Here is a 20643-nt window from a genome sequence, read left to right as displayed (position 1 = left end):
CTCCTCGGTGAGTCTCCTCTCTCTTCCCCCTGAGGGTGCAATGGGGAGAAAGAAGGGGGTCCCAGGGGTGGAGGGAGGGTGTATGTATGGGGGTCCCTGTTCAGATCAGCAGCGAAGGGGAGAAATTGGAGGCGTCGCTTGAGAAGTTTGGGCGAAAGGGGCGGAGAGGAGGAGGCTGGAAAGGGGGGGAGAAAAGGAAGCGTAATTCGGGATAACACGGAGGGATCAAGGAGGCCAAAACAAGCCGGGGAAGGAAGGGGGGCGCCCGGTGGTGGAGGGAAGCGCTCCCCGCCTCGCTCCGTCCTAGCCTGGAGGTCATAAAGTACCTTTTGCTGCTTCCTTCCTGTGCTTTACGTAGGGCTGCCACCTTTGGTTGGGCAAAATATACAGGTGTGTGTGGGGGGGTGTAATTGGGGGGGCTACACATTCCTTTACCTGCTGCAGAAATCACTTCAAAGCAATGGATTCAATGGAAGCTCACAGTCACTGCAAACATCCCAGCAACAACATTGACGGGAAATCCTCCCCACCTGATGGATTTCTGCCTGCCAGGAGGATGTAGAACTCAGCCCAAAAGGGGGGGGAGGTGGGAGAGAGCGCAACAAATTCTGCTTCTCTTCCTCTCAGATTCACATAACCCCAGGGCACAGAGGTCCTTTGGTTTCCCCATGAAAAATTTGAGGCCCCCCCCCCCAAGTTAATGGGCATTGCCATTCAAATGGTGTGTGCACGCTGCATCTTGTGATCAGTTTTGCAGGGCGGGGCTTACTTGGGTCCATGGGCTTCCAATGGGGAGAATTAAACCCTTAATTAACTGAGATTCTGCCCCTTCACATAAATCCTGGCTATGCCCAATGCCTGCTCCCCCCCTAATATTTTATTCAAGTTGACACTTCTGATTGACTGTAGCTCTTTGCTGCTGCTGCTGCTGTTGTTATTGTTGATGTTATTATTATATTAAATCTGTATCCTGCCCCTCATTCAAAGTTCACAGGGTGATTCACAACATAAAAATGCAAAATTAGAACACAAAATGCGTAATAAAACAAGGACAAAGGCAAACCAATGATCTCTCCTCCCACAAACATATTTTAAAGGTCATAGAATGTTAACCAGCCAAAGGCCCAGGTATAGAGACACATTTTTGCCTGGCACCTCAAGATGTAAGGAAGGTGCCAGGCAAGCCTCCCTTGGGAGAGCATCCCACAAATGGGGAAGCACTGCAGAAAAGGTCCCGTTTTTTAAAAATATATATTTATTAAAGATTTTTCACACATACAAAAACACAAAACACTTACAAAAATACATTACACATACAAAAATACAAAAAATACATAATACAGAAAACAAAACACAAAAGGGGGAAAAATTGCGAGAACCAAAACTTCTTATTTATAAACCTTATTTCTAATCTAATGACTTCCTCTCCCTCCTTCTGCTGCGTTTCTTTACATTTCATATTTAGTAAATTCTAAATCTTATATAAATTCTAAATTATCATCCATATTACCATATAATTATGATTATTATTTCTTATCTTTTAAACACTCATTCCATATCTTTCATCTTAATTCTAATATCCCTATCTTCTAATACTACTTATTTTCAAACCCTTATATAATCTACAACATCCTTGTGTCTCCCTCACTGTCATTAAATCAATCTATTACATGCTTATTTTTCAAATAAATTCTAAATTTCTTCCATTCTTCTTCCGCTGCTTCTTCGCTCCGGTCCCGAAGTCTCCCCGTCATCTCAGACAGTTCCATAAATTCTATCAATTTCTTCTGCCAATCATCCAGTTGGTAATTCTTCATTCTTCCAATTCTTTGCAAATAAAATTCTTGCAGCTGTTGTAGCATACAAAAAAGAAAACAACATCTTTCTTGGGGATATCATCCCCTGTTATCTCAAGTAGAAAGGCCTCTGGTTTCTTAACAATTTTTTCAATTCATTATAAATCCTTTCCCAGAAGTCTGTTGCCACCATCCAATGAGATTCCTGCATTGCCCCAGGGGGTTGGCTAGATGGCCCTCAGGGGTCCCTTCCTACTCTTCAATTCTCTGGCACAGGTTTGTGAAGATTTTAGGTAGAAGTTGGATGTAAGGGGTAGAGATGTGAAGGCCCGGAAAATGAAAAAAATCAGGAAAAAAATCACTCCGGGCAGCGACGAGGCCTGTGAGAGCTCAGGTTACTTATGTCTGGGTTACAATAGTTCAAACCCAAAAATACGTAACCCGAAGCATTCATAACCCGAGGTACCACTGTGCTTGTAAAACCTTCTGGACAAAATCTAGCAGAGTGATAAACAAGAAATGGAAATTGGTGCAATCTCAAAAGAGGCTAGTTCTATCAAGCAACCCTAAGCCTTTGGGAATCTTGTCACAAGAGGAGTGTAAAGCTCACCTCTGGAGATTTAAAGGGTCTGCATGTCTGGTGTTCTTAAGAACACGACAGATTTAGGACGTGTGGAAGATCTATACTTTGATGGCTTCCATGCCTGGGTGGGGGCCACATTTTGAGACTGGAGACTTGTGAATATGGTGTATCTAAGATGGTGTACAGACAACATCTAAGAAGGAGGAGTGTATTCATCTCATGAAACTTCAAAAATGTGGCATCACCAGCTCCTCTGCTTCCACATACAGATTTGGTCCCCATGCAACCCCTGACATAGGCAAATATGGCCACAACATCAGCCTGTCTTGCAACAAGAGAGCTCAACAGGGCTCTCCGTATAAAGCAGCTAGCATGGAAGCACCTACATGTAATAGCTACTCGTCTGTTTTCTGCCCATGCTCTGGGGTTGCAGTTTTCAGGCTTAGAGACAGGATGGTGACTGGTTTTTGCACCAAGTTCTGTCCATAATCCCACTGTGTTCAAGGGGATCTACTCTCTGGTCACTACTGTGCAGGCCATGCCAGTCTTATGAAGTGGGGTGAGGAGCCAACAGGTGAAATTGGAACCACTGGAGATGTTTAGAAATAGGGCTTCTGTTGGGAAGGGGCTGCCCCATTTGTGCTTCTCCAGGGGCAGGAGAATATCTAGGGCAGGAGAATCCCTGTAGGGCCTCTGAGGCTCCCTTTGCTTCTTCTTCCACTCTCCCAGGACCCTGCAGTTTGTTTTGGCTCCTCAACTCCTCAGGAAGGATGAAAGAGACGGATCCTGCAAAGCTAGCGAGGATGGAAGGGGGAAGATGGACGGTTGACCTGGTCAGGTTGTCTCCTGCATCGCTTCCCACAACCTCTGAGCTTTCCCTCCCAGGGACCTCCGAGAGATCTGGTGAGTTCCAGGGGAGTGGAGATGGGGAGCCGGAGAGGTGTTGGGGCTTGCTCAGCTTGGGGGTGGGGGAGGAAGGGAGGCGGATGGAGATGGAGAAGGGGAGACCTTTTTGGGTGGCTCCACCTGCCTGCTTGCCTGCACCTGTCTGCCTGCACCTCCACTGTTTGGATGGAGACGAACAGCGTCTGGGATTTTAACATCCCCACTGTGAACCCTGAATGGAGGGATATCAACTATTTCCTCTGTGAATGTTCTTCATCTAGTCACGTCTTGACCAGACTTGTCTGAACCTCCCAGGCCTTCTTAAATGTTGGCTTCAGAGCTTTTAGGGAAGTTGAATGGGAGGTCTGTTGTTTTGGCTTCTGCCTGCATTTGACTGACCTTGGAGATGGAGTGGATTCCAGGATTGAGCCAAGCAAAATCTATCCCAGATAAAAGCCAAGCAATATGTCAGTTAATACCAGCCAATAAAGGGAGTGAAAATTATAGTAAGGCCTCACATCTAACTCTCTCCAGTTCTTTCTCTATCACAAGCATTTATTAACTTTGTTCAATAATGGATGTGAACGATGTCCCCTTCTTTCTGAGTGGGGTTGGGGTCCAGGGCAGCGATGCAGAGTTTGCATGATTTACGCTAACATGGCAGTGCATTGCTGGGGGAGGGATCAGGTGGTGGGTTTTATGGTTCCGTGTCATCTGCGCCCCTGTCACAGTATGCTGGCAGTGTCACCCCACTGGTTTCAAGAGAGTCAGCCGCTCCGGAATGCCTTCCCATCAAAGAATTCATACAGGGGAGAAGCCATATCAGTGCTTGGAATGTGGAAAGGGCTTTACTCTAAGTGGTGATCTCACTTCCCATCAAAGAGTTCATTCAGGGGAGAAACCCTATCAGTGCTTTGAATGTGGAAAGAGCTTCAGTCACAGTAATAGTCTCACTTCCCATCAAAGAATTCATACAGGGGAGAAACATTATCAGTGCTTGGAATGTGGAAAGAGCTTCAGGCAAAGTAGCAATCTCACTTCCCATCAACGAATTCATACAGGGGAGAAACCCTATCAGTGCTTAGAATGCGGAAGGATAGTCTCATTTCCCATCAAAGAATTCATACAGGAGAGAAACCCTATCAGTGCTTCGAATGTGGGAAGAGCTTTAGTCTCAGGCATAGTCTCACTTCCCATCAACGAATTCATACAAATGAGAAACAGTATCATGATTCTATGAAAATGTAAAGAGTATTGTGAATTTGATAAAAGTGTTTATGTAATGTTTTTTCTCCTGCACAATTTTCTTTTTGTTGTCTATTTGAAATTTTTTTAATGAATAAAAGAAGTAGTTTCAAGCACTACTACAGATTCCACATAGTATTTGTACTGCATTGTTTAGTGTGGCAGCACCTGCACTTTGGAACTCCCAGCCTCTTACAATAAAGCATGTGCCTTTGCTAGACTCTTTTCAGGCACCTGCTAAATGCATTCTTGTTTAGGCAAGCTTACCCAGATCATAGAATCATAGAGTTGGAAGAGACCACAAGGGCCATCCAGTCCAACCCCCTGCCAAGCAGGAAACACCATCAAAGCATTCTTGACATATGCCTGTCAAGCCTCTGCTTAAAGACCTCCAAAGAAGGAGACTCCACCATACTCCTTGGTAGCAAATTCCACTGCCGAACAGCTCTTACTGTCAGGAAGTTCTTCCTAATGTTGAGGTGGAATCTTCTTTCTTGTAGTTTGAATCCATTGCTCCGTGTTCGCTTCTCTGGAGCTTACGAAATTGAAATAATCTTCATCTGTTTTAATTTTTTGTTTTGCAGATTTTTTTAAATAAAAATAAAACAACACAAGCCAAAGCACAACCCATCCTGTAGATTTCAGTATGTGTCCCCAGTGGCCTACTTGTTATCAGAGGCCCAGAATCCACATTCCTTTGCAAGAAAATATGAAATAGTCAAAACATTTTTGCAAGCAAAAAACAAAACAAAAAATTAATGTTGGGGGGAAGATGACAGGAAATTTTCCTTTCCGGGTACCACCTGACCTGCCAGGTGGTGCAAGGGGAGTCCCTGTTCAGATCATGCCTGGTGGGGAAGACCCCCAAGTCAGGGAGCAGAGGGTCCCCCCTTGCCCTCTCTGCCTAGCCAGGGAGGGGGTGAGTTTGCAGGAGGTCTTCAATCTAGCAGAGAGTCTGTGGGTTTTGATAAACAAGAAATGGAAATTGGTGTAATCGCAAAAGAGGCTAGTTCTATCAAGCTACCCTAAGCCTTTGGGAATATTGGCACAAGGGGAGCACAAAGCTCACCTCTGGAGATTTAAAGGGTATGCATGCCTGGTGTTCTTAAGAACACGACAGATTTAGGACGTGTGGAAGATCTATACTTTGATGGCTTCCATGCCAGGGTGGGTGCCACATTTTGAGACTGGAGACTTGCAAAGATGGTGTATAAACACAGACAATATCTAAGGAGGAGTGGTGTATTCATCTCATGATATTTGAAAAACGTGGCACCACCAGCTCCTCTGCTTCCACATACAGATTTGGTCCCCATGGAACCCCAGACAGAGGCAAATAGGGCCACAACATCTGCCTGGCTTGCCATGAGAGAGCTCAAAGAGCGTCAGTCAACAGAGCTCTCCATATAAAGCACCTAGCATGTAATAACTACTAGTCTGTTTTCTGCCCATGCTCTGGGGTTGCAGTTTTCAGGCCTGGGGACAGAATGGTGACTGGTTTTAGCACCAAGTTCTGTCCATAATCCCACTGAGTTCAATGGGATCTGCACTCAGGTCACTACTGTGCAGACCATACCAGCCTTACAAAGTAGGGTGATGAGCAAACGGGTGAAATTGGAACCACTGGAGATGTTTAGAAATAGGGCTTCTGTTGGGAAGGGGCTGCCCCATTTGTGCTTCTCCAGGGGCAGGAGAATATCTAGGGCAGGAGAATCCCTGCAGGGCCTCTGAGGCTCCCTTTGCTTCTTCCTCTCTCCCAGGACCCTGCAGCTTGTTTTGGCTCCTCGACTCCTCAGGAAGGATGAAAGAGACGGATCCTGCCAAGCTAGCGAGGATGGAAGGGGGAAGATGGACAGTTGATCTGATCAGGTTGTCTCCTGCATCCCTCCCCACAACCTCTGAGCGTTCCCTCCCAGGGACCTCTGAGAGATCTGGTGAGTTCCAGGGGAGTGGAGATGGGGACATGAAGGGATGGAGCCAGAGAGGTATTGGGACTTGCTCAGCTTGAGGGTGGGGGGAGGCAGGCAGGCGGATGGAGAAGGAGAGTACCTGTTCGGGCTCCTCCTCCACCTGCCTGCCTGCCTGTGCCTTTGTCATCTGCAGCCAATTTGAGCTAGGAATACATCACAGCTCCCTGGCCACCGCAATGTATTGGCAGCAGTTGGCAGCAGTCAACTCCATTTCTCCTTGACATCTGCAGGTGAGGCGGTGGAAGTGCTGGACCAGTCTCCTGCCTTGGTAATGCACTGGATGAGAGCCAACAAACAGAAGCTCAATCCAGATAAGACAGAGGCTCTGTTAGTGGTTTGTTCCCTAGACCAGATGGCTGGGAGGTCACCTGATCATGATGGGGTTACACTTCCTCTGAAGGAGCAGGTTCGTAGCTTGGGGATCCTTTGCTGTCGCTCGAGGCTCAGGCTGCCTCAGTTGCCCAGAGTGCCTTCCATCATCTTTGCCTGGTGGCCCAGCTACGCCCCTAGCTGGACAAGGATAGCCTAACTCAGGGATCTCCAAACTAAGGCCCGGGGGTTGGATGCGGCCCAATCGCCTTCTAAATCTGGCCCGCGGAAGGTCCGGGAATCAGCATATTTTTACATGAGTAGAATGTGCCCTTTTATTTAAAATGCATCTCTGGGTTATTTGTGGGGCATAGGAATTCGTTCATATTTTTTTCAAAATATAGTCCGCCCCCCCACAAAGTCTGAGGGACAGTGGACAAGCCCCCTGCTGAAAAAGTTTGCTGACCCCTGGCCTAACTACTGTTGTCTATGCTCTGGTAACCTCAAGGTTAGATTACTGCAATGCGTTAGACGTAGGGCTGCCTCTGAAGACGGTTCAGAAACTTCAGCTGGTGCAGAATTCAGTGGCCAGGTTGCTCACTGGAGCAACACAGATTCAGCATCTTACACTGATCCCACAAATGGGGAACCACTGCAGAAAAGGTCCGTTTTTGTGTTGCCACCATCCAGACCTTTCGTGGAGAAGACACGCAAAGAAGGGCCTTAGAACAGAGGCTGATGGCCATCAGTCAGGGATGGTCTAGTTGAGATTCCTGCATTGCCCCAGGGGGCTGGCTAGATGGCCCTCAGGGGTCCCTTCCTACTCTACAATTCTCTGGGGCAGGTTTGTGAAGATTTTTAGGTAGAAGTTGTATGTAAGAGGCAGAGATGTGAAGGCCCAGAAAATGAAAAGAAATTCAGGAAAAAATTGTTTTGTTCTGTTTTCTTCCTGATTCCTTTTTTTGTTTTTCTGAAAAATTGAAAAAATAAAAAATAGATTATGGAATGTGTGAGGGACAGGGGATACCGGGAGGTCCCTCCCATCTTAAGTACCAGCCCATCCCCAAGTGCTGGGGAAAGCAGGGAGAGTTCCGCCTCAAGCGGAAAATCAGGAAGTGGTGTCCGAGGCTCAGGCAAGGTAGCGGAGCCATTGACCAAGGTGGGACAGGAAGGGGGGAGCAAGGGGGGGGAAGGCCGATCCCGCCGACCCCGGAATTGCGCAAGAAACGTCGGGGGAAGAGGCTGGGTCTCCCCAAGCTTCTTTGCTGGAGGAAAACGCGCCAACCTCCATTCGGAGGTACTGACACCTGACCGAAAGCATGTATATAGATCGCTCTGAGCACTGTAAATAATCAGCACTTAATAAAAGCCTGAAAGGACTATGCTGTGAGGAGTCGTTACTCTAGAGTAGCCGCATCAGCATATCTGACAGAATGCTATATTTTAACATGATGAATAAAATATTTTAAGATAAGACAAGCAAGTCCTAAGTTACAAACTGAACTCTCCAATGCAAGAACAAGATACATTTCTTCCTTTAGGGGGTGCTGTTGTCACCAGAAAAGAAAAAGGTTTCAGTGGGGCGCCCGGTGGTGGAGGCCCACAGGGGAGCCATGGCATCTCTGGGAGTGGCTCGGGCTTCCATAAGAAACAAATTTGCGTTTCCGCCTCTTTCAGAAAAGGGCGGGAAATGCCATCTTCTGGCCCTGTCGCCTCAGTGGTTCCTCCTGGGCCTGCCTGACCATGGGGATGGGAAATCCAGCTGCCCCCAAACAATGGGGGGAAAGAGGAAGAAGAAGAGAAGGAAGAAGAAATGAAGGAGAAGCTGGGAGGGGGAGCAGCCAAGAGGGAAACTCAGGAGGAAAACTCCCTCAGGAAAGTGGGGCCAAGGAGAGGACGAGGCCAAGGGGAATCTGAAAGCGGATTGGCCAGCTGTGCAATGGAGAAGCTTCTGATTGGTCCAGCCCCGTTATGGGGTGGGAAATGGGGTCACAGGTGGTTCTGGGAGCCCAGTATAAACTGGTTTTCTGGCTGGAAACACAGGGAAAGGATGGCGGCGTCCCTATTGCTTTGAACTGGGAAGAGTCCCAGAGGGAGGGGCTGCCCTGAGCAACATGCGCCCCCTCCCTCCTCCCTCCTAGGCTTGCCCTTTCCTTCCTGTCCTAGAGAGGACAGGAAGTGAAGGGGGGTGAAGGTCGTCCCTGGCCAAATTCCCTCCCTCCCATCTCCCTCCCTTCCTGCAGGCAGAGAGGAGGCTGCTTTCTTCTCTCTGCTTTGTAAAAGCTTCCTCGGTGAGTCTCCTCTCTCTTCCCCTCAAGGTGCAATGGGGGGAAGGGGGTCCCAGGGGTGGAGGGAGGGTGCATGGGGGTCCCTGTTCAGATCATGCCTGGTGGGGGGAGACCCCCCCAAGTCAGGGAACAGAGGGTCCTGCCCCCAATTCCTCTCTGCCAAGGCTCCTCTTTCTTCCCCTCAAGGTGCAATGGGGAGAAGGGGGTCCCAAGGGTGGAGGGACTTGCATGGGGCCCCCTGTTCAGATCATTCATTGGGGGAAGACCCCGAAGTCAGGGAGCACAAGGTGAGAGGGGGGGAAAGGAAGGAAGCCTACCAAGCCTACTCTTGCGAAACCGGGCTACCCCTCCCCGCTCTTCCGAGTTGCGGCGGTGGCATCGCGTCACTGACACTCGCAAAAGCGGGGGAAACCAGGCGATCTCCGAGCGCTCCCACAGCTGGAGCCCAGTCATGGAGGCTCTGCAGACCCCACTGATGTTCGGGCTTCACTCCGGGCAGCGGCGAGGCCTGTGAGAGCTCAAGGTTACTTAAATCTGGATTACAATAGTTCATACCCAAAAATACGTAACCCGAAGCATTCATAACCCGAGAAAGAAATGGAAATTGGTGCAATCTCAAAAGAGGCTAGTTCTATCAAGCTACCCTAAGCCTTTGGGAATCTTGTCACAAGAGGAGTGTAAAGCTCACCTCTGGAGATTTAAAGGGTATAAATGTCTGGTGTTCTTAAGAACACAACAGATTTAGGACGTGTGGAAGATCTGTACTTTGATGGCTTCCATGCCTGGGCGGGAGCCACATTTTGAGACTGGAAACTTGCGAAAATTGTATATCTAAGATGGTGTACAGACAACATCTAAGGAGGAGTGGTGTATTCATCTCATGAAACTTCAAAAAATGTGGCATCACCAGCTCCTCTGCTTCCACCCCTGACATAGGCAAATAGGGCCACAACATCTGCCTGTCTTGCAATGAGAGAGCTCAACAGGGCTCTCCGTATAAAGCACCTAGCATGGAGGCACCTACATGTAATAGCTACTCGTCTGTTTCTGCCCATGCTCTGGGGTTGCAGGTTTCAGGCTTAGAGACAGGATGGTGATTGGTTTTTACACCAAGTTCTGTCCATAATCCCACTGAGTTCAATGGGATCCACTCTCTGGTCACTATTGTGCAGACCATGCCAGCCTTACGAAATGGGTTGAGGAGCCAACAGGTGAAATTGGAAGCACTGGAGATGTTTAGAAATAGGGCTTCTGTTGGGAAAGGGCTGCCCCATTTGTGCTTCTCCAGGGGCAGGAGAATATCTAGGGCAGGAGAATCCCTGCAGGGCCTCTGAGGCTCCCTTTGCTTCTTCCTCTCTCCCAGGACCCTGCAGTTTGTTTTGGCTCCTCAACTCCTCAGGAAGGATGAAAGAGACGGATCCTGCAAAGCTAGCGAGGATGGAAGGGGGAAGATGGACGGTTGACCTGGTCAGGTTGTCTCCTGCATCGCTTCCCACAACCTCTGAGCTTTCCCTCCCAGGGACCTCCGAGAGATCAGGTGAGTTCCAGGGGAGTGGAGATGGGGACCTGGATGGATGGAGCCAGAGAGGTATTGGGGCTTGCTCAGATTTGGGGTGGGGGGAGGCAGGCAGGTGGATGGAGATGGAGAAGGGGAGCACCTTTTCGGGCTCCTCCATCTGCCTGCCTGCCTGCCTGTGGCTTTGTCATCTGCAGGCAATTTGAGCTAGGAATACACCACAGCTCCCCGGCTATCGCAATGTATTGGCAGCTAGCACATTGGGCTAGTCACACTTCTCTGAAGTCTCTCAGCCCCACTCACCTCACAGGATGTCTGTTGTGGAGGAGAAGGGGAAAGGAGATTGTTAGCCGCTTTGAGACTCCTTCAGGTAGTGATATAGCGGGATATCAAATCCAAACTTTTTCTCTATCACAAGCATTTATTAACTTTATTCAGTAATGGATGTGAACGATATCCCCTTCTTTCTGAGTGGGGTTGGGGTCTGGGGCAGCGATGCAGAGTTAGCATGATTTACGCTAACATGGCAGTGCATTGCTAGGGGAGGGGTCAGGTGGTGGGTTTTATGGTTCCGTGTCATCTGCGCCCCTGTCACAGTATGCTGGCATTGTCGTCCCACTGGTTTCAAGAGAGTCAGCTGCTCCGGAATGCTGGGGGGTTGAAGATGCCACACATCAACAATGACATTAAGTTAGACTTCAAGGATGTCCGCTTGAGGCCAAAACTGCACTCTCAAGTCTCGCTGTGAGGTGGTGTGGGGGTGAGGGAGTTTGATCAATAATCTGGAGCGCCATTTCTTTCTGAGGCTCTAATTAGCTTCCCTCTTCATTGCAGATGGTGAAGAATTGGAAGGGAGAAACAAGGGGGACCACAACAGAATCCACATAGCAGAGAAGTCGTATAAATATTCAGAGTGTGGAGAGAACATCCGTCAGAGCTCCCAGTCCACCTACCGTCAAAGAAAGAGCTTCGTAGAGAGGGATAGCCTCACTTCACACGGAAGAACAAAGAGTAGGGAGAAATTGTATCAGTGCTGGGAATGTGGAAAGGGCTTCAGTCAAATTAGCCATCTCACTTCCCATCAAAGAGTTCATACAGGGGAGAAACCCTATCAATGCTTCGAATGTGGAAAGAGCTTTACTCTAAGTGGTGATCTCACTTCCCATCAAAGAGTTCATTCAGGGGAGAAACCCTATCAGTGCTTTGAATGTGGAAAGAGCTTCAGTCACAGTAATAGTCTCACTTCCCATCAAAGAATTCATACAGGGGAGAAACATTATCAGTGCTTGGAATGTGGAAAGAGCTTCAGGCAAAGTAGCAATCTCACTTCCCATCAACGAATTCATACAGGGGAGAAACCCTATCAGTGCTTAGAATGCGGAAAGAGCTTTAATCGGAAGGATAGTCTCATTTCCCATCAAAGAATTCATACAGGAGAGAAACCCTATCAGTGCTTCGAATGTGGGAAGAGCTTTAGACTCAGGCATAGTCTCACTTCCCATCAACGAATTCATACAAATGAGAAACACTATCAGTGCTTAGAGTGCAGAAAGAGCTTTAATCGGAAGGATAATCTCATTTCCCATCAAAGAATTCATACAGGAGAGAAACCCTATCAGTGCTTCGAATGTGGGAAGAGCTTTAGACTCAGGCATAGTCTCACTTCCCATCAAAGAATTCATACAGGGGAGAAGCCATATCAGTGCTTGGAATGTGGAAAGAGCTTCAGTCAGCGGATCCATCTCACTTCCCATCACAGAATTCATAGAGGGGAGAAACCCTATAAGTGCTTGGAATGTGGAAAGAGCTTCAGTCAGCGGATCCATCTCACTTCCCATCAACAAATTCATACAGGGGAGAAACCCTATCAATGCCTGGAATGTGGAAAGAACTTCAATCGGAAGGATACTCTCATTTCCCATCAAATAATTCATAGAGGGGAGAAACCATATCAATGCCTGGAATGTGGAAAGAGCTTCAGTCAGAGGGTGACTCTCACTGCCCATCAACGAATTCATACAGGGGAGAAACCCTATCAGTGCTTAGAATGCAGAAAGAGCTTTAATCGGAAGGATAGTCTCATTTCCCATCAAAGAATTCATACAGGAGATAAACCCTATCAGTGCGTGGAATGTGGAAAGAGCTTCAGGCTCAGGCACAGTCTCACTACGCATCAAAGAATTCATACAGGCGAGAAACCATATCTGTGCTTGGAATGTGGAAAGAGATTTCGTCAAAGTGGTGATCTCACTTCCCATCAACGAATTCATACAGGGGAGAAAGCATATCAATGCCTGGAATGTGGAATGAGCTTCAATCACGGATTCTATCTCACTGCCCATCACAGAATTCATTCAGGGGAGAAGCCATATCAGTGCTTGGAATGTGGGAAGAGCTTCACTTTCAGGCAGAGTCTCACTTTGCATCAAAGAATTCATACAGGGGAGAAACCCTATCAGTGCTTGGAATGTGGAAAGAGCTTCCGGGAGGGGGCTAAGCTCACTTCCCATCAAAGAATTCATACAGGGGAGAAACCCTATCAGTGCTTAGAATGTGGGAAGAGCTTCACTTCCAGGCAGAGTCTCACTTCCCATCAAAGAATTCATACAGGGGAGAAACCATATCTGTGCTTGCAATGTGGAAAGAGCTTCACTCACAGTAGCCATTTCAGTTCCCATCAAAGAATTCATACAGGGGAGAAACCATATCATTGCATGGAATGTGGAAATAGCTTCAGGTTCAGGAACAATCTCACTACGCATCAAAGAATTCATACAGGGGAGAAACCATATTTGTGCTTGGAATGTGGAAAGAGATTTCGTCAAAGTGGTGATCTCACTTCCCATCAACGAATTCATACAAAGGGAAAACCAAAAAAGGAAAAGGAAAAAGGGGAAATTATTAAACAACCCTTACAAAACACAATTGTATAAGAAAAGTGAATGGGGGAGAATATTTTAAAATACTCTTTATCACATTTGTATCATATATATCATATCATTTATCAACCCATAGAAAGGCATTCTCCCGGTCTTCCGGGCGATCACCCAGCCATTATGGTCGGGAGTGAGCTCATCGGAATGAACCCCGTTGCATCAAAGGCTGGGGATACCGCTCCAGCGCAACAGATCCCCTTAGAAACCCCAAATCGAGCTTTTGGGGGACCTGGACCTCCGGCAGCGTGGATTGTGGGCTTCCGCTCCCCAGAAAGGCTCTGTTTTGAGCCCCCGAGATTGAGGGGGTCAGAGCTGTAGCACATCTGACAAATTGCTTCCTTTGACAGTGCGAAGCTGCAGGACTGAGTGGCAATAGCGGTCGATTCTTTTGAAGGAAAAAAAAGATATTAAAGGAATGTTCCGTGAGTACTTTTGACATTTGGCTAATTTGGCTAATTTGAGAGAATTTGGATACAGAATAGGGGTTTTAAAATGGAAGCCAGTCCCTTTCTGCTGATAGTATTGGAGAGCAGAAGATATTACCTAAGCTGAGAAAATATTGGAAGAAGTTTTAAGCGTAAGAATGTTGAACCTCCCCTTAGAAGAGGAGATGGGGGGATTTGTAAATAAATTACAAGATTTTAGAAGGTTGAAAGGTCTTTGAGAAGCTGCTCGGTTTATGGGAGCGTCAGACAGTGAGAAGCCATTGTGACGTAACAATGCGAGAATGAAAGTGTTTTAAATCCTGCCCTGCGGAAAGTGAAAGAGAGGCTGGTTCCCAGCCTTGTCCCTGATTGTTTGGATTACAAAAGTTATCTTTGACCTTGAAAGTCTGAGTTCCCAGCTGGGAAATGATATTGGAATTTATGGAAGGAAAATAGACAAAGTTTACAGAGCCTTGCCACAGAGGTTAAAGCAAATACTAAGGCTCTGCAGGAATTTAAAAAAGATTTTGGGACTTTAAAAAATGATCTGCAAGAGGTAAAAATAGAGGTTGCAGGTTTGCAAACAAGAGTCACAGAAATTGAATCAGTTAAATTATCAGATTTGGAAAAATTGCAGGAGGGGACCCGAACGTCAATCGCCTTCTTGCAATTCATAGAATCATAGAGTTGGAAGAGACAACAAGGGCCATCCAGTCCAACCCCCTGCCAAGCAGGAAACACCATCAAAGCATTCCTGACAGATGGCTGTCAAGCCTCCGCTTAAAGACCTCCAAAGAAGGAGACTCCACCACACTCCTTGGCAGCAAATTCCACTGTTGAACAGCTCTTACTGTCAGGAAGTTCTTCCTAATGTTTAGGTGGAATCTTCTTTCTTGTAGCTTGAATCCATTGCTCCGTGTCCGCTTCTCTGGAGCAGCAGAAAACAACCTTTCACCCTCTTCTATATGACATCCTTTGATATATTTGAACATGCCTATCATATCACCCCTTAACCTTCTCTTCTCCAGGCTAAACATACCCAGCTCCCTAAGCCATTCCTCATAAGGCATTGTTTCCAGGCCTTTTGACCATTTTGGTTGCCCTCTTCTGGACACGTTCCAGCTTGTCAGTATCCTTCTTGAACTGTGGTGCCCAGAACTGGACACAGTATTCCAGGTGAGGTCTGTGACGGATATAGGACTCCTTTGAGTTGTTTATGACTCAATTAGGAGCCACTAATTACCGCCCGGCACGCTTTCTCTAGCGCCTCTGCTCCGTAGACCCGGGCTGGCAGTAAAACACACAGCAGAGTTCTTCTTCTTCTCACACACAGCGGAAACTTGTATAGCCGTTGGATAAAAAGCCTCTTAAGAACACACAGAGTCCAAGGTGTTCTAATAACTACTGAAGTTTATTTTAGAGAGAAAACAACAAACGACCTGGTGAGCTCGCAGACATCTTGCGACCGTCTCCCAGGCAAAAACAAAACCAACTGATACACACAGAAACACTTCTAGCACATTCTGTAACATGATCTTCCTCAGTGGTCAGGTGCTACACAGTACACAGTTAACCCCTTCGGTTACTTGTTACTCCTCACACCCCCTCTCACCTGAACACTGGGGATAGCGGGTATCCAAACTTACCCCAAAACCAACCCTTCACAGAATTCCCCATGCCGTTGGAAACTCAAGGGTTTTGTGAACCCATCTGCTAGGTTCTCTTGGCTTGGACAATACCTCAACTTTACCAAGCCTACCTGTATGCTCTGACATACGTTTCGGAAGCGGATGTCTAAGTGTTTGGTTCTGGCCTTGAACTGTCCAGACTCCGCCAGTCTCAAATATGGTTGATTGTCGCCCCAAACAGTGATGGGCTGGCTACAATCACCCCAGATTTCCTGGACCAAACATCTGTAGTACTCCAACTCAGTGCATGTCGCAGACAACGCACAGAATTCGGCTTCCGTGGAAGACATTGCTATTAGGCTTTGCCTGCACGACCGCCAACCAATCAGGGCATTTCCAAACTTGACTACCAAACCAGTCACTGACTTCCTGTCCTCCTGATTGGCCCAATCAGCATCTGCAAAACAAGTGAGTTGTGGCTCACCTTGCGCTGACATGTACAAACAATACTCTTTGGTCTCCTGCAAATACCTAAGCACTCTCTTAATGCCATTCCAAGCATGCACACTAGGTTTCGATGCTTCTCTACTGAGCAAATTGACTGCAAAAGCAATATCTGGTCTGCTCCATTGTGACAAATACAACAGACTCCCTAGCGCTGACTGAAACACTTCAGGAGTCTCAAACGCTACTTTGTCCTTTGCTTGTGACTCTTTCACAAAGTTTGTCTCCATGGGTGTTCTGACCCCTTTACAGTCAGACATTCTGAACTTCTCAAGCAAATGTTCAATCTTGCCTTTCTGACTGAGCAAAAAACTTCCATCCTCAGTTCTGTCTATCTGCACACCTAGATAAACATTCACTGCACCTAGATTCTTGAGTTTGAACCTCTTGCCTAGCTCTTTTGCAAACTTCTGCACTTGCATCTGGCTCTTTGCTAAGCAAATCAAGTCATCTACATAGACAAGCAACAGTTCTTGCTGTTCTCCTTCACCTCTGAGATACAGACAACTGTCAGCTAGACTCTTCCTGAAACCTAGGCTCTTCAAAACAGAATCAAGACATGAATTCCAATTTTTAGCGGATTGCTTCAGACCGTAGATCGACTTGTGCAGCTTCCACACCTGACCTGGCACGTCACTCTCAAACCCTGGAGGAGGCAACATGTACAACTCCTCCTGGAGGTCAGAGTTCAAATAAGCGGTGTCCACATCAAAGTGGTTGACCACTAGGCCTCTCTGCGCTGCAGTCACTAAAAGCATCCTGAAAGATTCCGCTCTCGAAGTGGGACTAAAGACATCTGTGTAGTGGATTCCTTTCTTCTGAGTAAAACCTCTAGCCACTAATCTAGCCTTGTACTGAGGCTCTCCAGTCACTGTGGGTTTCAGCCTGTAGACCCACCTACAACTGACTGCTTTCTTACCTTCTGGCAACTGTGTAAGACTGTACACACCAAGAGATTGCATGGAGTTCAACTCTTTCTCCATTGCAACTTTCCACTTACCAGCTTCCTCCACTGACAACTGTTGCACCTCTTCAAAGCTTTCAGGCTCACACACTGCTAGGTTCGCCCATACACTGACAGCTGAAAACCTTTCAGGTGGTTTACCTTTCGTGGTGCGTTTTGAACGCCTTGGTCCCACATCTTCCCCCTCTAAATCCGAACTGCTTGTCTCTGACTGGCTCTCTCGGACTAGCAGCACTGTCAAGAGACCTACTACACTTTGCAGCCCCCTCTGAGCTTGCTTTGGGTGAAGTGGGTGACCTACCACGTTTGCTGTACTTCCCAGGCTTGACCTGGGGTGAAGTCGGTGCGCTTCTGACTACTTGCTTCACTTCCCTAGGAGCTACACCACTTGGACCAGCTGCCTGACCTGGATCTGGTCCTGCAGCACCTGGAACTCCAGCATCAGCCACCTGAGTTTCCTCTTCCTGGTCAAAACCTGAAGACCAGTCAAGAAGAACTTCGGGGTTAGCATGAATGCGTCTCCAGCCCTCTTGTTCACAGAACGTAGCACTCCTGCTAATGTGAACGCGGGTTTGGTCCCCCTCTGCTGGTACAAACCTCCAAGCCTTTGAGTTTGGTTCGTAACCACAGAAGATCATTTTTCTGGATCTTGATCCTCCCTTTCTGCGCTTCTGCTTTGGAATTAGAACCCAAGCCTCACACCCAAAAGTTCTGAAATAGTGCACCTTCGGAACTTTGCCATACAACATGTAGTAGGGTGTGTTGTCCACAACTGAATTAAAAGCGTGGTTTGAACAGAAATTCACAAATTTATAACATTCCCCCCAAAACTTCTGGGGTAGTCCTGCATCAAAAATGTTGCCTCTACCAGTTCAGACAGCGTCCTAAATTTTCTTTCAGCTAAACCATTTTCCTGTGGACTAAAAGGGGCGGTTTTCCTGTGCCTAATTCCCTTGCTGCGGAAAAACCCTTGTAGTTCTGCACTCAAAAACTCTCCCGCCCTGTCACTCTGAAAACACTGGACAGTGAGAGAGAACTGTAGTTCTACTTCGGCTACCCACTCCTTTATCACTTTGGCAGCCTCCCCCTTCTCTTTCAGTGTTATGACCCAGGAAAAATGGCTGAACTCATCCAGAAGACACAAAACATATTTTGAACCACCTAAACTTGATGTTGACATAGGCCCAGAAATATCCAAGTGCACTAACTGAAATGGCTTTGTGCTCTTCCTCTCAGACCTAGGATAAGAGCATCTCTTCGTCTTCGCTTTCGCACATGCGCGGCATTGCAGGTGTTTTTGACATGGCTTGAACCTGCAACCTTTGACAAAATCAGGGGCTTTTTGCACATAAGGAAAAGACATGTGACAAAATTTACGGTGCCAAGCATGAATACAATCCTTATGGATAGCGCCCTCTGTGCCCTTTGGGGTATTAGCGCTTTTCGCCTGAGCATCACCAGTGTTACTTCCACCTGCTTGCCCCCTCCCATCTAGGACAAACAGACCATCAGACCCAACAGTAACACTTACCAGCTCAGCCCCATCTCTGGCAATTTTGCAAACACCATTGGCAAAACTTATTTCAAAGCCCTCACGCAATAAGCAAGACACACTTAAAAGACCATTCTCCATGCCTGGAACAACATAAACATCAAGGTTAGTGTCTAAGCATTGCATATAAAAAACACCCTTGCTTTTAATTGTTCCAGAAGAACCATCAGCAAGATGCAGGCTTTTTTCATCTTCAAGTGGCCTGCAGTTCAGGATCTGTCCTGAAGGCGGTACAAGATGATGGGTGCTGCCTGAGTCGATAATAAAAGTGAAACTGTCCTGTCCTCTGTTTCTAACCGTTGCTAAGGCAGCAGAAAGATGTTGGCTGACAGGCTTATCTGTAGTTTTCCCACGTCCTCTGCCTCAGCGCTGCTGGCTGGTCCCACGACCACGTCCGCTGGGTTGCCTGGCACCTGGCTGAGTGACCTTGGCTGCTTCCGGAGCTGGGCAAAATCTCGCTACGTGCCCAGGCTGCTGGCACCGAAAACAAAGCCTTGTTGCGCACGCACTCACAGTGGATTCCTCAGTGCTTTTTACTGCACCCCCACTGGCTTCTCTGCGCCCACGGCCCCCCTTCTCAGCCGATTCTTTCTGGCGTCGCTGTTCCTCATCCGCCAAACGCCCAGAAACGTAAGCAATCGTGAGTTCATCTTCAGGCATGGCCTCAAACGTTAAGCACAAATGCTCATAGGCGTTTCCCAAACTAGACAGCAAAATATAAACTTTTTCCTTCTCTTTGAACACAAGCTCATGCCGCTGCAGCTTATGGAATGCATCAATCACATTGGCAATATGCTCCTTAATGGGTTGTCCTGGTCTCAGTCTCAACTCAAAGAGATGCCTCATAGCATGCAGCTTAGCTCCAGCTGTTTTTCTCTGATGGACCCTTTCCAAACTGCCCCAGGCTTGCTTGGCATTTTCAGCATTTTGCACATAGGGCAGTTGCGTAGCATCACAGCTCATGGCAATGGCACATAAAGCCTTATTGTCTTTCCTGGTTTCTGCTGCAAACCTCTGTGCTTCACCTGCTGAATTATCAGCGACAGGGGTTGGAGGATTTAACACACAAGTCCATAAATCCTTTCCCAGCAACCACATTCTGGCCCTTTCTCTCCACTCTGCATAGTTGTCGCCATTCAACCTCTGGAATGGCACGACAAATGACTCCTGTAGCTGCTCCGCCATCTTGTCCACCCCCGGGCTCCGTGTCCAGCACTGTACTCACTCAGAATAGCTGACGTTGCTCCTCCGGGTAGACTGCGGATCCCAGCCTCTAGTCCAGGGTCTTTCTGCTAGCGAGTGCATCTGTTAATTGCCGACTGCAAAACAACAGGTTTCTCCCAGCTAGCTCTTTACACCGGCTTTCTCCAAGGCTTTTACAGCTGCAATCACCTTTTATTGCTTTGGTGATTTATTAGGTTCAGGACCTCTTTTCTCCCAGAACCTGTCACCCAGAACCTGTGACAGGTGGGCCCGTGAACTGTGACCCATAACCTGTGACGGATATAGGACTCCTTTGAGTTGTTTATGACTCAATTAGGAGCCACTAATTACCTCCCGGCACGCTTTCTCTAGCGCCTCTGCTCCGTAGACCCGGGCTGGCAGTAAAACACACAGCAGAGTTCTTCTTCTTCTCACACACAGCGGAAACTTGTATAGCCGTTGGATAAAAAGCCTCTTAAGAACACACAGAGTCCAAGGTGTTCTAATAACTACTGAAGTTTATTTTAGAGAGAAAACAACAAACGACCTGGTGAGCTCGCAGACATCTTGCGACCGTCTCCCAGGCAAAAACGAAACCAACTGATACACACAGAAACACTTCTAGCACATTCTGTAACATGATCTTCCTCAGTGGTCAGGTGCTACACAGTACACAGTTAACCCCTTCGGTTACTTGTTACTCCTGACCAGAGCAGAAAACAGTGGTACTATTACTTCCCTTGATCTAGATCAGGGGTCCCCAGACTTACCGGCGTTTGGGCCGGTTCCCACCGCGCCGATCGTGCGGAGGGCGGGGGAGCGCGCGCCTGTGCGGGCGG

General features: G+C 47.6%; 1 protein-coding gene across 3 annotated transcripts; it reads left to right on the top strand.

Moving 5' to 3' along the window:
- On the top strand, window positions 1-20635 carry LOC132592830 (uncharacterized). 3 transcript variants are annotated; one of them, XM_088654357.1, is made up of 4 exons: window positions 1-3282; window positions 6270-6443; window positions 10440-10613; window positions 11427-20635. In XM_088654357.1, exons 1-4 carry the CDS (start codon window positions 3150-3152, stop codon window positions 13523-13525), a joined length of 2580 nt encoding a protein of 859 aa, XP_088510483.1. In that variant the 5' UTR covers window positions 1-3149; the 3' UTR covers window positions 13526-20635. The 3 variants fall into 3 exon arrangements, with proteins under 3 accessions (XP_088510483.1, XP_088510484.1, XP_088510485.1); XM_088654358.1 differs by lacking the exon at window positions 6270-6443; XM_088654359.1 differs by lacking the exons at window positions 6270-6443; window positions 10440-10613.
- Window positions 20636-20643: the final 8 nt, after the last annotated feature.

Source organism: Zootoca vivipara, chromosome 11 (assembly GCF_965207765.1).
Source record: "Zootoca vivipara chromosome 11, rZooViv2.hap1.1, whole genome shotgun sequence".
Classification (NCBI taxonomy): Eukaryota; Metazoa; Chordata; class Lepidosauria; order Squamata; family Lacertidae; genus Zootoca; species Zootoca vivipara.
This window is presented reverse-complemented; position numbering and strand designations above follow the sequence as displayed.